General features: G+C 45.8%; 1 protein-coding gene across 1 annotated transcript; it reads right to left on the bottom strand.

Annotated features, from left to right (window-relative positions):
• Window positions 1-2,210: 2,210 nt before the first annotated feature.
• Window positions 2,211-4,669, bottom strand: LOC127340519 (uncharacterized). The gene is made up of 4 exons (XM_071827721.1): window positions 4,661-4,669; window positions 3,685-4,561; window positions 3,540-3,593; window positions 2,211-3,350 (listed from the first exon to the last, which is right to left on the bottom strand). The coding sequence occupies exons 1-4, from the start codon at window positions 4,667-4,669 to the stop codon at window positions 3,328-3,330; spliced, it is 963 nt and encodes a 320-aa protein (XP_071683822.1). The 3' UTR covers window positions 2,211-3,327.
• Between the last annotated feature and the right edge of the window lie 9,338 nt (window positions 4,670-14,007).

The raw sequence follows: 14,007 nt of genomic DNA, 5'->3' as shown, positions 1-14,007 counted from the left end.
TATTACATGACGAATCTCATCCAATCCCTACCATCCCCTTCAGCCTACAGTGGGGGAATTACTCACACATGGATGGGGGAAACATGGCTGGTCGATGGAGAGGCATCAGTGGTGATGATGGCGATGATCTCCTCCAATTCCCCGTCCCGGCGGAGTGCCAAAACGGAGTTTCTGGTCCCGAGACGGAGTTTCACGATGGTGGCGGCGTACTGGATGGTTTCTGGCGACTTCGACTTCCCCTCTCGCGTTTTTAGATCGAAACCCTTAAGTAGTCCAGAGGGGGGCGTCAGAGGCTGGCCGAGGGGCCACACGCTAGGGCGGCGCCCCCCCCTCCAGGCCGCACCGGCCTGTTGTCTGGGGGGCCTGGGCCTCCCCCAGGTCTGCCCTTCTGGCTCCGTGATTCTTCTGGAAAAATAGGCCCTTCGACATAAATTCCGGGGATTTTCCTGAAAGTTGAATTTCTGCACAAAAACGAGACACCAGAGCAATTCTGCTGAAAACAGCGTTAGTCCGTGTTAGTTGTATCCAAAATACACAAATTAGAGGCAAAACAATAGCAAAAGTGTTCGGGAAAGTAGATACGTTTTGGACTTATCATGCATCTTAGTGGTGTTCTTAGCCATTGCATCTAAGGTGCATCGGTTTGGGTTCTCTCTAGGGTTTCGGTCTCGTAGAGGGCTTGTTGACCTTAGTGGTGTTGTTGCCTTCGTGGCATTGTCGCCTTTGTGGCGTGGTAGCCTTTGTGACTTTGTTGCCTTCGTGGCCTTGTCGCCGTTGTGGCATGCTAGCCTTTGTGGCCTTGCCGCCTTTGTGGCGTGGTAGCCTTTATGGCATTGTTGCCTTTGTGGAGTGTGGTAGCCTTTGTGGTTTTGGAGCCGGTTGTGGCACGTTGGAGTCTTTGTGGCCTTGTTGCTGGTGTGGCGTGTTGTAGCCCTTGTGTCTTGTACTTGAGAGCCTCCGTGTTGGGGAGTTGCCTCAAGCTTAATACCGTGTTTGCCCCAAGCTTGTACGGGTTTGGTGATCACCCTCAAGGGTCCCTTAGTGGATCGAGATTTTCCCTTTGGTGGAAAGGCTCGAGAAGAATACGGTGGCCCTAGCGGCTCATTGGAGTGCCTCGTGCCTCCACACTGCTCCAACGAAGACGTAGCACCCAAGGGTGTGAACTTCGGGATATATCGTCGTCTCCTCGTGCACCGGTTACTTCTCAACCCGAGCTCCTTTACCTATGCGCTTTACATTGTGATAGCATTCATGCTTGATGTACTATATCTAGTCTGTTATCACATTGTTGCTCATCATGCTTAGCATAGGTTGTTGGTGCACATAGGCAAACCCTAGTTGATAGGCTTTGTGCTAAACAAGTAAACCTTGAGTAGTTTTATTCCACCTTGTTTAGCCCTCAAGTAGAAGTTTTTATAACCCGCCTATTTCAATGTGCACATCCGCGCCTGACCCGAAGATGTGGATCATTGCTTGCGCGTAGTTGACATGTGTCTCTCCGTTCAGCACGCGACCGTTGGGAACCCCAAGAGGAAGGTGTGATGCGTACAGCAGTAAGTTTCCCTCAGTAAGAAACCAAGGTTTATCGAACCAGTAGGAGCCAAGAAGCACGTTGAAGGTTGATGGCGGCGGAGTGTAGTGCGGCGCAACACCAGGGATTCCGGCGCCAACGTGGAACCTGCACAACACAACCAGATTACTTTGCCCCAACGTGACAGTGAGGTTGTCAATCTCACCGGCTTGCTGTAACAAAGGATTAGATGTATAGTGTGGATGATGATGTTTGCAGAGAACAGTAGAACAAGTATTGCAGTAGATTGTATTCGATGTAAAAGAATGGACCGGGGTCCACAGTTCACTAGAGGTGTCTCTCCCATAAGATAAATAGCATGTTGGGTGAACAAATTATAGTTGGGCAATTGACAAACACTACTAGGAAAAGGCTTACCGCCGGCGACCTTGAAAGGCTTACCGCCGGCACTTTCGTATTCGCCGGCGATCACCTCGCCGGTGGTAATGGCCTACCGCCGGCGCTTTCGAAAACGCCGGGGGTAACCGAGCTTACCACCGGCGCCCCCATCCAATCTGCCAGGGGTAATACTTACCGCCGGCACTTTCCAATCCGCCGGCGGTAACATTAAGCAGGAGCAAAAAAAAATATGCTCGAATTACACAGAATATGCAGAATATACACAACATATACAAGAATATACACAAAAACTAGGTGTACCCATTAGACGCATTTTCAATTGTTTGAATATACACAAGAATATATACAATAATCCTGAATACAAGAATATAGACCAAGAATACTGTCACATGGAACAACCGAGACGGTCATGGCTAGTATTGCATACCAGCCACCGACCACGCCCAACGCAGGCATATATTGCAGCGGCCGGTAATCGGAGTGAACGCCGTCTGCTGACGCCACCTGTGAAATGTCCTTGATCTTGAACTGTCAAGCCCAGGAGCACCTGGGGGCTGCTTCTTCTTGCTGCTCGCCTCCGCCATGTTCGTCTCCGATTCCGGCCAAACAACACTACAACATCATGAAAAAACAAGATAACTGACCTGCCATCTAAGGAGTATACTATGGCAGCATTTATGTTTAGAAGGCAATTTGAAAGAAAAAATAGTAAGGAATATCTTCCTGCTATTACTACCAACTACTGCTACTGAATTATTATCCAGGAGTAAGCTACAGAAAACACTAATGGCAAGTCTGAAGAAGAGCGGTAAATGAAATGCATGGGAGTTTCAGACTACCCATGAGACACAAAAGTGAGCTGATATATGTGCCTGGCATAATTCAGACTAAGCAGGTTTGTAAATTATAAAGTGTTCAGATCATCTCAAAGCAGATGCCAGTAGATTATGTAAGAATACAAGTTACTTTCATAAATCAGCATGCATGAGGAGATAGTATAGAACTAACAGTTTTGAGTTATCACACACCTATCAACAGAAGCACTAATAAGAGGATAGAAACAACGGCCATTGTTTCCAGCTGTACAATGCAAGCAAAGTAGTATTCATCTCAAGAAATTAAGCAAGGAAAACACTGCTAACTGTTCCACAATACAGGTTTCACTTTTATAGCTTCTATCTAGGATGCCAAAAGAAATTTGTATAGCAGCTTTGGCCCAAAAAGGAGGGAGCATAACTAAACTGACAAACATAGCACATTGTCAAGTAAAAGCAGACTTACTGATGCATCCATGCAAATCTAGCTGAACTAAACCTACTACTTACTAGGTACGAGATATTATACTGGGAGCCGGCTTGTTTCAAATAGTCAAGGAACAATTTTGGAATCACGTATATTCAGGTTACCGGTAGCAGTATATCTGAAAACCAACATGTCACAACACATTCAGACACACTACTCAACAATCGTATATTCAGGTTTCAGAATTTTTCTAAGAGCAACAAGTAACTCCATTGCTAGAATGTGTTCAATTGGAATCCACTAGTACTGGAAGCACACATCGGTATCGAGGAATCGTAAACGCAAGCAGGGGAAGCAATTGACCTACATTCATGCTGCTTATTGTCCAGCGAGAGCTCGAGCCCGGACACCGCGGAGATCACTGAAAACAGAGCAAGAAGAGGACATCAGGAGGGCTGTACCAATGCAATAACAGGAAGGCAACTAAATCTGTGGGGGAGGAGGGCGCCGACCGGAGACGGCAGGGGTGAGCACGCCGTCGCCGATGACCATGCAGGTCCCGAGGAGGGCGAGCAGGAGCAGCAGCTTCTGCAGGACCCTGTGCCGCTCCAGGGCGGCGCGCACCCTCGAGAGTCGGAGCGCCGCGCCCTCGCGCGGTTGCACGGCGAGCTCGCCGCCGCCGCCCGGGAGGAGGCCGGCACGGACGCGGCGGCAGATGAGGGAGTAGAGCGCGAAGGTGCCGCCCTTGCCGTGGTCGTCGGCGCGGACGTCCAGAAGACGAGGGAGAGCACGCCGTAGATCTCGTTCCCCGCCGAATGCTCGATGTCCCCGCCGGCGAAGGCGCTCTTGAAGACGTAGAGCGGCGCCGTGGCCACGTCGCCGTACACCACCCCGAGGCTCTGGTACGCCAGTAGAATCTCCACGCTCCACGGCCGCTGCGAGTGAGCAACCGCCGCCAAGAAACCAAGAAACCGTCGTCAGTCGCCGTGGAACCGAGAACCGCACCAAAGATCGAAATCTTGCACACGGCCGGCGGCGAGGCAGGATTTCGCGGCGGCGCGGTTTGAAGGTCGATTGGAGGCGAGTTGGCGAGCGATTCGGCAGGGCTGCGGTGGTGAGGTCGGGGTGGGTCGGTAGGCGGCCAGGATGGAGCGCCGGAGCTGGGCGAGGTCGTGGGGAAGGAGGGCGGATGCGGCGTCGATCTGGTCGAGGGGAGGAGGGCGGGCGGAGGAGATCGAGGATGGATCTAGAGTCGTGGGTGTGTGATGTGTGGGTGCGGTGAGGGTTGGATCGTGTGGCTGATAGGTGGGGAGGTGGAAGGGGTGGTACCGCCGGCGCCCTCGAAGTGTGTTGGCCAGCGTAAGGCCCGCTACCCCCAGCTTTATTGGACTGAATTCGCCGGGGGTAAGGTCAGTCTGGACAGAGGCCCCGCGGCCCAATATATCGCCGGCATTTTCAAATCAAACTCGCCGGCGGTAACGCATGTACCCCCGGCATCTTCCTTTCGACCTCGCCGGCGGTAGGTTTAGGCCACCCTGGAAGGCCTTACCGCCGGCACCTTCAAATCGAACTCGCCGGCGGTAAGGAGTGCGGCTATAAGCCTTTTCCTAGTAGTGAAATAAAGATAGCATGACAATGCACATACATGTTATGATGAGTAGTGTGAGATTCAATTGGGCATTACGACAAAGTACATAGACCGCTATCCAGCATGCATCTATGCCTAAAAAGTCCACGTTCAGGTTATCATCCGAACCCCTTCCAGTATTAAGTTGCAAACAACAGACAATTGCATTAAGTATGGTGCGTAATGTAATCAACAAATACATCCTTAGACATAGCATTGATGTTTTATCCCTAGTGGCAACAGCACATCCACAACCTTAGAACTTTCTGTCACTGTCCCAGATTTAATGGAGGCATGAACCCACTATTGAGCATAAATACTCCCTCTTGGAGTTACAAGCAAAAACTTGGCCAGAGACTCTACTAATAACGGAGAGCATGCAAGATCATAAACAACACATAGATGATAGATTGATAATCAACATAACATAGCATTCACTATTCATCGGATCCCAACAAACGCAACATGTAGCATTACAAATAGATGATCTTGATCATGTTAGGCAGCTCACAAGATCTAACAATGATAGCACAATTAGGAGAAGACGACCATCTAGCTACTGCTATGGACCCATAGTCCAGGGATGAACTACTCACACATCACTCCGGAGGCGACCATGGCGGTGAAGAGTCCTCCGGGAGATGATTCCCCTCTCCGGCAGGGTGCCGGAGGCGATCTCCTGAATCCCTCGAGATGGGATTGGCCGCGGCGGCATCTCTGGAAGGTTTTCCGTATCGTGGCTCTCGGTACTGGAACTATTATCGACGAAGGCTTAAGTAGGCGGATGTCAGGGGGCGCCACGAGGGCCCCACACGCCAGGGCCGCGCGGCCAGTACCTGGGCCGCGCCGCCCTGTTGTGTGAGCGCCTCGTCGCCCCACTTCGTATCTCCTCCGGACTTCTGGAAGGTTCGTGGAAAAATAAGATCCTGGGCGTTGATTTCGTCCAATTCCGAGAATATTTCCTTACTAGGATTTCTGAAACCAAAAACAGCAGAAAACAACAACTGGCTCTTCGGCATCTCGTTAATAGGTTAGTGCCGGAAAACGCATAAATATGACATAAAGTATGTATAAAACATGTAGGTATTGTCATAAAACAAGCATGGAACATAAGAAATTATCGATACGTTGGAGACGTATCAGCATCCCCAAGCTTAGTTCCTACTCGTCCCGAGTAGGTAAACGATAACAAAGATAATTTCTGAAGTGACATGCTATCATAATCTTGATCAATACTATTTGTAAGCACATGAGCTGAGATCAAATCATTCAAAGCAAATATCTATATTGATATAAGAGATGATGATGCAAGAGTTAAACAAGCTAGAAATTTTCATGAACTATTGCTTTAAAGACATGAAACCGTACAAAGTTCATTAAGGATGTGTTAAGTATTCGGCTTAGAAGTTCTATCCTTCATTCCAACCATCAAGTAAATTTTCACAACATAAGAAGGATTCAGTCAAGTAAACATAAACATGAACGTCATGAATCAACTGTTTCGAAGTCTACTCAACCGGTGAGCGCAAGCATTTGGTATTAGCACCAGGATGTTATGGCATAAAGAACGTTAATGGGGGTTTGGAAGGCCAAATGGAAGAAAGTCTTACAAAGCTATAAATGATCATTAGACAAGAGGAAGCCTTATGATCGAAGCTATGCAAGGAGTAGTGATTGCCATGCAACTGATGCACATAGAGCTATATGTGTATGAAAGCTCTCCAATGGAACTAGTGGGGGTGCATCCAACTTGGTTGCTCACGAAGACCTAGAGCACTTTTGAGGAGGCTCATCACTGGAATATACAACCCAAGTTCTATAGTGTAAATTTCCCACATAGTTATACTAGTAAAACATGAAAACTCTCTCATATGGAGTATAGGTGCTAAACATGAGCACAAATGATGACTATGAATACTGCAGGTGCTAAAACATGAGCACAAGTGTGGATAAAAGATAGTAATGCTGCCCCCTTTTTCTTTCTCTTTCTCTTTTTTCTTTTTCTTTTTTTCTTTCTATATTTTTTTATTTTTTTTCTTTTTCTCTTTTTGATGGCCTCCATGGCTCTTTTCACTTTTAGGGGCAACATCCTAATATGACAACACACTTTTTGGTACAAATAACTCATAATGAATGAGACATGATGTATGAAACTGTATGCCTCTGCCAGTGTAGCAGGATGTGCAATGATCTAGCGTAACATGGGTAAACCACACATCAGCTGTGTATGATCATGCAAAGCAATATATAAATAATGAATGACAACATGGCATGTAATGTAAAATGGAAGTTGCATGGCAATATATCTCGGAACAGCTATGGAAATTTTGTGGTAGGTAGGTATGGTGGCTGTTTTGAGGAAGATGTATGGCTTATGTGTAGGAAGACAAGAGAAAGTCCTCCCACGGGTTTGGATGTACAGGCGAAGTATGCACATTTCTCAATGTGAGAAAAAGGCAATGCACAGTACTGAAGAGGCTAGCAAATTTGGATGGTGGAAGTGCCAAAAACCGTAGCTTAACATTAGTCAAAAAGAACTCACAAGCTTATTGCAAACATCTAGCAGGTTCAACATTAAGAGCATGATTAAAATTTACTCCAAGGAGGGCCGTTCACGGTGGCACAAGTACCCCGCTAGCTCCCTCGACCTTCAACACAACTTAGTCATTACGATGAACTCTCAGACATGGAAAGCTATCAAGTCCAACTACACCTTCAACTATTTAAATAGAGTTTGTAGTACGGCACAAGCTTAAAGACAACAATCCACTACTAATTTTAACTTATTTATCCAGCAAGCCTCACCATCTAAATACCTCAAAATGTTTGCAAGGAATCAAATCATCAAAGCTCAATGATCTACAAGTATTTTATCATACACTACCACATGCAACATTTCCTGTTTCCAACCAAACAACAACTAACGAAGCAGTTTCAACCTTCGCCATGAACATTATGAGTAAAGCCTAAGGACATATTTGTCCATATGCAACAGCGGAGCGTGTCTCTCTCCCACACAATGAATGCTAGGATCCAACTTTATTCAAACAAAACAAAACAAAAATAAATAGACGCTCCAAGTAAAGCACATAAGATGTGATGGAATAAAAATATAGTTTCACTAGAGGAACCTGATAATGTTGTCGATGAAGAAGGGGATGCCTTGGGCATCCCCAAGCTTAGATGCTTGAGTCTTCTTGAAATATGCAGGGATGAACCACCGGGGCATCCCCAAGCTTAGAGCTTTCACTCTCCTTGATCATATTGTATCGTCCTCCTCTCTTGATCCTTGAAAACTTCCTCCACACCAAACTCAAAACAACTCATTAGAGGGTTAGTGCATAATCAAAATTCACATGTTCAGAGGTGACATAATCATTCTTAACACTTCTGGACATTGCACAAAGCTACTGAAAGTTAATGGAATGAATAAATCCATCAAACATAGCAAAACAGGCAATGTGAAATAAAAGGTAGAATCTGTCAAAACAGAACAGTCCGTAAAGACGAATTTTTTTGGTGCACCAGACTTGCTCAAAAGAAAATGCTAAGATTGAATGAAAGTTGCGTACATATCTGAGTATCACTCACGTAAATTGGCAGATTTTTCTGAGTTACCTACAGAGAATTCAACCCAAATTCGTGACAGCAAGAAATCTGTTTCTGCGCAGCAATCCAAATCTAGTATGAACCTTACTATCAAAGACTTTACTTGGAACAATAATGCAACAAAATTAAGATAAGAAGAGGTTGCTACAGTAGTAACAACTTCCAAGACTCAAATATAAAACAAAAGTGCTGTAGTAAAATCATGGGTTGTCTCCCATAAGCGCTTTTCTTTAACGCCTTTCAGCTAGGCGCAGAAAGTGTGTATCAAGTGTTATCAAGAGATGAAGCATCAACTTCATAATTTTCACAATTTGTCCCATTAGGTATCTTAGATGCTCCCTTATCTATAGTGGTATTAAGAGCTTTATCAATTTTAGGCCTATAATAATTTTTTGGTTTAGGCACCTTAGAGACATACATGAACTTTTGCTCCTTACCCACATAAGCTTTCTCTCTGAACTTAATAGATGAAAAAGTTGAACCCAAGGTTCCCATAGCTTCTTCAAGTTCACTAATCCTTTGGGTTTGATTATCATGAATAGCACAAGCTTCTAAGATGGCAATTTTCTCATTAATTCCCCCTAGAGATTTGTCAAGTTTATCGTTGCTATTAAGTAATTCTCCCATTTTAGTCTCAATACTTGGAAGATTTTGCTCTATGGTTTCCAACTTTTTCATGACATCTTCAAGAGAGATTTCAATTTTAACTTCATTAACATGTGGTATTCCAAATAGACTCTCAATAATGCAACTAGCTTCTAAAGCAGGAGTGCCTAGGAAATTACCTCCTGCGAGACAATCAAGCACATACCTATTCCAGCTAGAGATACCAACATAAAAATTCCTGAGTAGGATAATAGTGGAGTGTTTCTTAGTGCACCTATTATGAGCATCACTAATTCTATACCAATCATCTTTTAAACATTCCCCCCCTTGTTGCTTAAACGAACGAACTTCAACTTCAGGATTACTCATTTTAGCAATAGTAAATAAAGCAAACTAGATAAAGTAAATGCAAGTAACTAATTTTTTTGTGTTTTTAATATGGCAAACAAGACAGTAAATAAAGTAAAGCTAGCAACTAATTTTTTTGTGTTTTTTTAGTGCAGGAAACAAAGTGGTAAATAAAAGTAAAGCAAGACAAAAACAAAGTAAAGAGATTGGAAGTGGAGACTCCCCTTGCAGCGTGTCTTGATCTCCCCGGCAACGGCGCCAGAAATTTACTTGCTTGCGCGTAGTTGACGTGTGTCTCTCCGTTCAGCACGCGACCGTTGGGAACCCCAAGAGGAAGGTGTGATGCGTACAGCAGTAAGTTTCCCTCAGTAAGAAACCAAGGTTTATCGAACCAGTAGGAGCCAAGAAGCACGTTGAAGGTTGATGGCGGCGGAGTGTAGTGCGGCGCAACACCAGGGATTCCGGCGCCAACGTGGAACCTGCACAACACAACCAGATTACTTTGCCCCAACGTGACAGTGAGGTTGTCAATCTCACCGGCTTGCTGTAACAAAGGATTAGATGTATAGTGTGGATGATGATGTTTGCAGAGAACAGTAGAACGAGTATTGCAGTAGATTATATTCGATGTAAAAGAATGGACCGGGGTCCACAGTTCACTAGAGGTGTCTCTCCCATAAGATAAATAGCATGCTGGGTGAACAAATTACAGTTGGGAAATTGACAAATAAAGATAGCATGACAATGCACATACATGTTATGATGAGTAGTGTGAGATTCAATTGGGCATTACGACAAAGTACATAGACCGCTATCCGGCATGCATCTATGCCTAAAAAGTCCACCTTCAGGTTATCATCCGAACCCCTTCTAGTATTAAGTTGCAAACAACAGATAATTGCATTAAGTATGGTGCGTAATGTAATCAACAAATACATCGTTAGACATAGCATTGATGTTTTATCCCTAGTGGCAACAGCACATCCACAACCTTAGAACTTTCTGTCACTGTCCCAGATTTAATGGAGGCATGAACCCACTATTGAGCATAAATACTCCCTCTTGGAGTTACAAGCAAAAACTTGGCCAGAGCCTCAGCAATAACGAAGAGCATGCAAGATCATAAACAACACATAGATGATAGATTGATAATCAACATAACATAGCATTCACTATTCATCGGATCCCAACAAACGCAACATGTAGCATTATAAATAGATGATCTTGATCATGTTAGGCAGCTCACAAGATCTAACAATGATAGCACAATTAGGAGAAGACGACCATCTAGCTACTGCTATGGACCCATAGTCCAGGGGTGAACTACTCACACATCACTCCAGAGGCGACCATGGCGGTGAAGAGTCCTCCGGGAGATGATTCCCCTCTCCGGCAGGGTGCCGGAGGCGATCTCCTGAATCCCCCGAGATGGGATTGGCGGCGGCGGCGTCTCTGGAAGGTTTTCCGTATCGTGGCTCTTGGTACTGGAACTATTATCGACGAAGGCTTAAGTAGGCGGAAGGGTAGGTCAGGGGGCGCCACGAGGGCCCCACACGCCAGGGCCGCGCCGCCCTGTTGTGTGGGCGCCTCGTCGCCCCACTTCGTATCTCCTCCGGACTTCTGGAAGCTTCGTGGAAAAATAAGATCCTGGGCGTTGATTTCGTCCAATTCCGAGAATATTTCCTTACTAGGATTTCTGAAACCAAAAACAGCAGAAAACAGCAACTGGCTCTTCGGCATCTCGTTAATAGGTTAGTGCCGGAAAATTCATAAATATGACATAAAGTATGTATAAAACATGTAGGTATTGTCATAAAACAAGCATGGAACATAAGAAATTATCGATACGTTGGAGACGTATCAATCATCCAAGGCACATTAGCATGGCGTGATACGTCTCTAACGTATCTATAATTTCTTATGTTCCATGCTAGTTTTATGACAATACCTACATGTTTTATTCACACTTTATAATGTTTTTATGCATTTTCTGGGACTAACCTATTAACAAGATGCCACAGTGCCAGTTCCTCTTTTATGCTGTTTTTTATTTCAGAAAAGTTGTTTACAAATATTCTCGGAATTGGACGAAACAAAAGCCCACGGCCCTATTTTCCATGGAGTGTTCCAGAAGACCGAAGAGGAGTCGAGGAAGGCCAGCAGGGGGCCCTCCCCATATGGCGGCGCAGTGGGCCCCACTGCCTCGCCGTGACGTGGGGAGGGAGCCCCCTGGCTCGCCCGACGCTGCCCCTTTGCCTATTTATTCCTTCGTCCCCGAAAACCCTAGTACCGAGAGCCAAAATACCAGAACAGTTCCAGAGACGCCGCCGTCGTCAACCCTAACTCGGGGGTTCAGAAGATCTCCTCCGGCACCCTGCCCGAGAGGGGAATCATCACCGGAGGGCTCTACATCACCATGCCCACCTCCGGACTGATGCGTGAGTAGTTCATCCTTGGACTACGGGTCCATAGCAGTAGCTAGATGGTTGTCTTCTCCTATTGTGCCGTCACGTTTAGATCTTGTGAGCTGCCTATCATGATCAAGATCATCTATTTGTAATGCTACATGTTGTGTTTGTTGGGATCCGATGAATTTGCTTATATGTGTTGTTTATGATCTTGCATGCTCTCCGTTGCTAGTAGAGGCTCTAGCCAAGTTGATACTTGTAAGTCCAAGAGGGGGTATTTATGCTAGATAGTGGGTTCATGCCTCCATTGAATCTGGGACAGTGACATAAAGTTCTAAGGTTGTGGATGTGCTGTTGCCACTAGGGATAAAACATCAATGGTTTGTCTAAGGATATTTGTATTGTTTACATTACGCACAGTACTAATGCAATTGTCTGTTGCTTGCAACTTAATACTGGAAGGGGTGCGGATGCTAACCCGAAGGTGGACTTTTTAGGCATAGATGCATGCTGGATGGCGGTCTATGTTCTTTGTCGTAATGCCCTAAGTAAATCTCATAGTAGTCATCATGATATGTATGTGCACTGTTATGCCCTCTCTATTTGTCAATTTCCCAACTGTAATTTGTTTACCCAACATGTTATTTATCTTATTGGAGAGACACCACTAGTGAACTGTGGACCCCGATCCATTCTTTTACATCTGAAATACAACCTACTGCAATCATTGTTCTCTTTTGTTTTCTGCAAGCAAACATCATTTTCCACACCATACGTTTAATCCTTTGTTTTCAGCAAGCCGGTGAGATTGACAACCTCACTGTTAAGTTGGGGCAGATCAGTTTGATTGTGTTGTGCAGGTTCCACGTTGGCACCGAAATCCCTGGTGCTGGGCCGCACTACACTCCTTCACCAACAACCTTCATGTGATCTTCATCTCCTACTGGTTCGATAACCTTGGTTTCTTACTGAGGGAAAACTCGCTGCTGTACTCATCATACCTTCCTCTTGGGGTTCCCAACGGACGTGTGCTTTACCGTCACAAGCATGGCGTACTCCTCCTATTTGAATTGGAGTTTGAAACCAAACAAACTTCTCCTCAGGAGGATAGATGGGGCGATTTAGGTGAGATCCCATGTAGATCTAACTTTCTATTCACCCGTGGGATCCGGGCGGTCCGGGGAGGGTCCACCACGGCAAAACATGGATCTAACAGGGATACTTGTTTGAGTCTTCATTCTCATTTTCCGTTTTCCTTTCTGGTCCATATTTAGGCGTCTAGCCCAGTGATGGATCTTGAACTATGATGCTACACGATAGGGTAAGGGAGAGATGATGTGATTGCGAGAATTGTTTGTGAAATTTGAAACACTACAAGGTTCATTTGTAAAATGCACCGGTAGTCCACCTTGTGGTCAGATATGATACCTTAAATTTTCATCCAAAGACTACCTTCGTTTCATAGGATATGTTCTCGGGTGTGTGTGTGTGGGTGTGGGGGGGGTATGTGTGCTAGTTTTAAGTTGAGGGGTGTTGCATGAAAAATCTGATGGTTGTGGATTGTGGGGTTATATACTATTTTCAAGTATTACATCCATCAAAAAAATAGGTGTCTTAATTTTTTTAAATATAGATGTATCTTTTTTTTTCGAGGATGATACAGATGTATCTAGACACACTTTAGTTATAACCACATCTATATTTAGAAAAAAAAACTGAGACATCTATTTTAAAACGGATGGAGTACTTTTTTCTGAAGGGTACTATGTTCTAGAAGAAAAAAAATAGTATGTTTGTCAGCTAGATCGGGCCGAGCCAAATTGCCGTGGCAGGATCTCCAACGCACCAAGCCATACGTGAAGCCCAACATCTCATCTGCTTCCCCCTCCACTGCTGATGCCGGCAGCGGCGCTAATCCCATCTCATCCTCCCGGCGACGAATCCCCTCCCATCACTCCTCTCCTAGGGCGCCTCAATGGATACCTCCTCCTCTGCTGCCCAATGGAGGGACTGGTCTGGTCTCGGGGATGGGCCAGCGGGGCTGATCGCCGAGCGTGTCCTCGCCTACGACGTCGGGGACTGGGTGCGCTTCCGCGCCGTCTGCCGCCCGTGGCGGCGGTGCTCCGCTGACCCCCACGCGCACGGCGGCCTCGACCGCCGGTTCCATCCCTAGCGCTCTCGACCGCCGCTCCTTCCTCAACACGTCTACCGGCCAGTGCATCCAGGTCGACATCCCG

Source organism: Lolium perenne, chromosome 3 (genome assembly GCF_019359855.2).
Source record: "Lolium perenne isolate Kyuss_39 chromosome 3, Kyuss_2.0, whole genome shotgun sequence".
Taxonomy (NCBI): domain Eukaryota; kingdom Viridiplantae; phylum Streptophyta; class Magnoliopsida; order Poales; family Poaceae; genus Lolium; species Lolium perenne.
This window is presented reverse-complemented; position numbering and strand designations above follow the sequence as displayed.

Excerpts from the sequence above, each read along its gene's own strand:
- LOC127340519 (XM_071827721.1), bottom strand. Across the intron at positions 3,594-3,684 it reads GCTCACCCCTGCCGTCTCCG|TGATCTCCGCGGTGTCCGGG; the intron begins GTCGGCGCCCTC and ends CTCTGTTTTCAG. Across the intron at positions 3,351-3,539 it reads GGACAATAAGCAGCATGAAT|ATATACTGCTACCGGTAACC; the intron begins GTAGGTCAATTG and ends GTTGGTTTTCAG.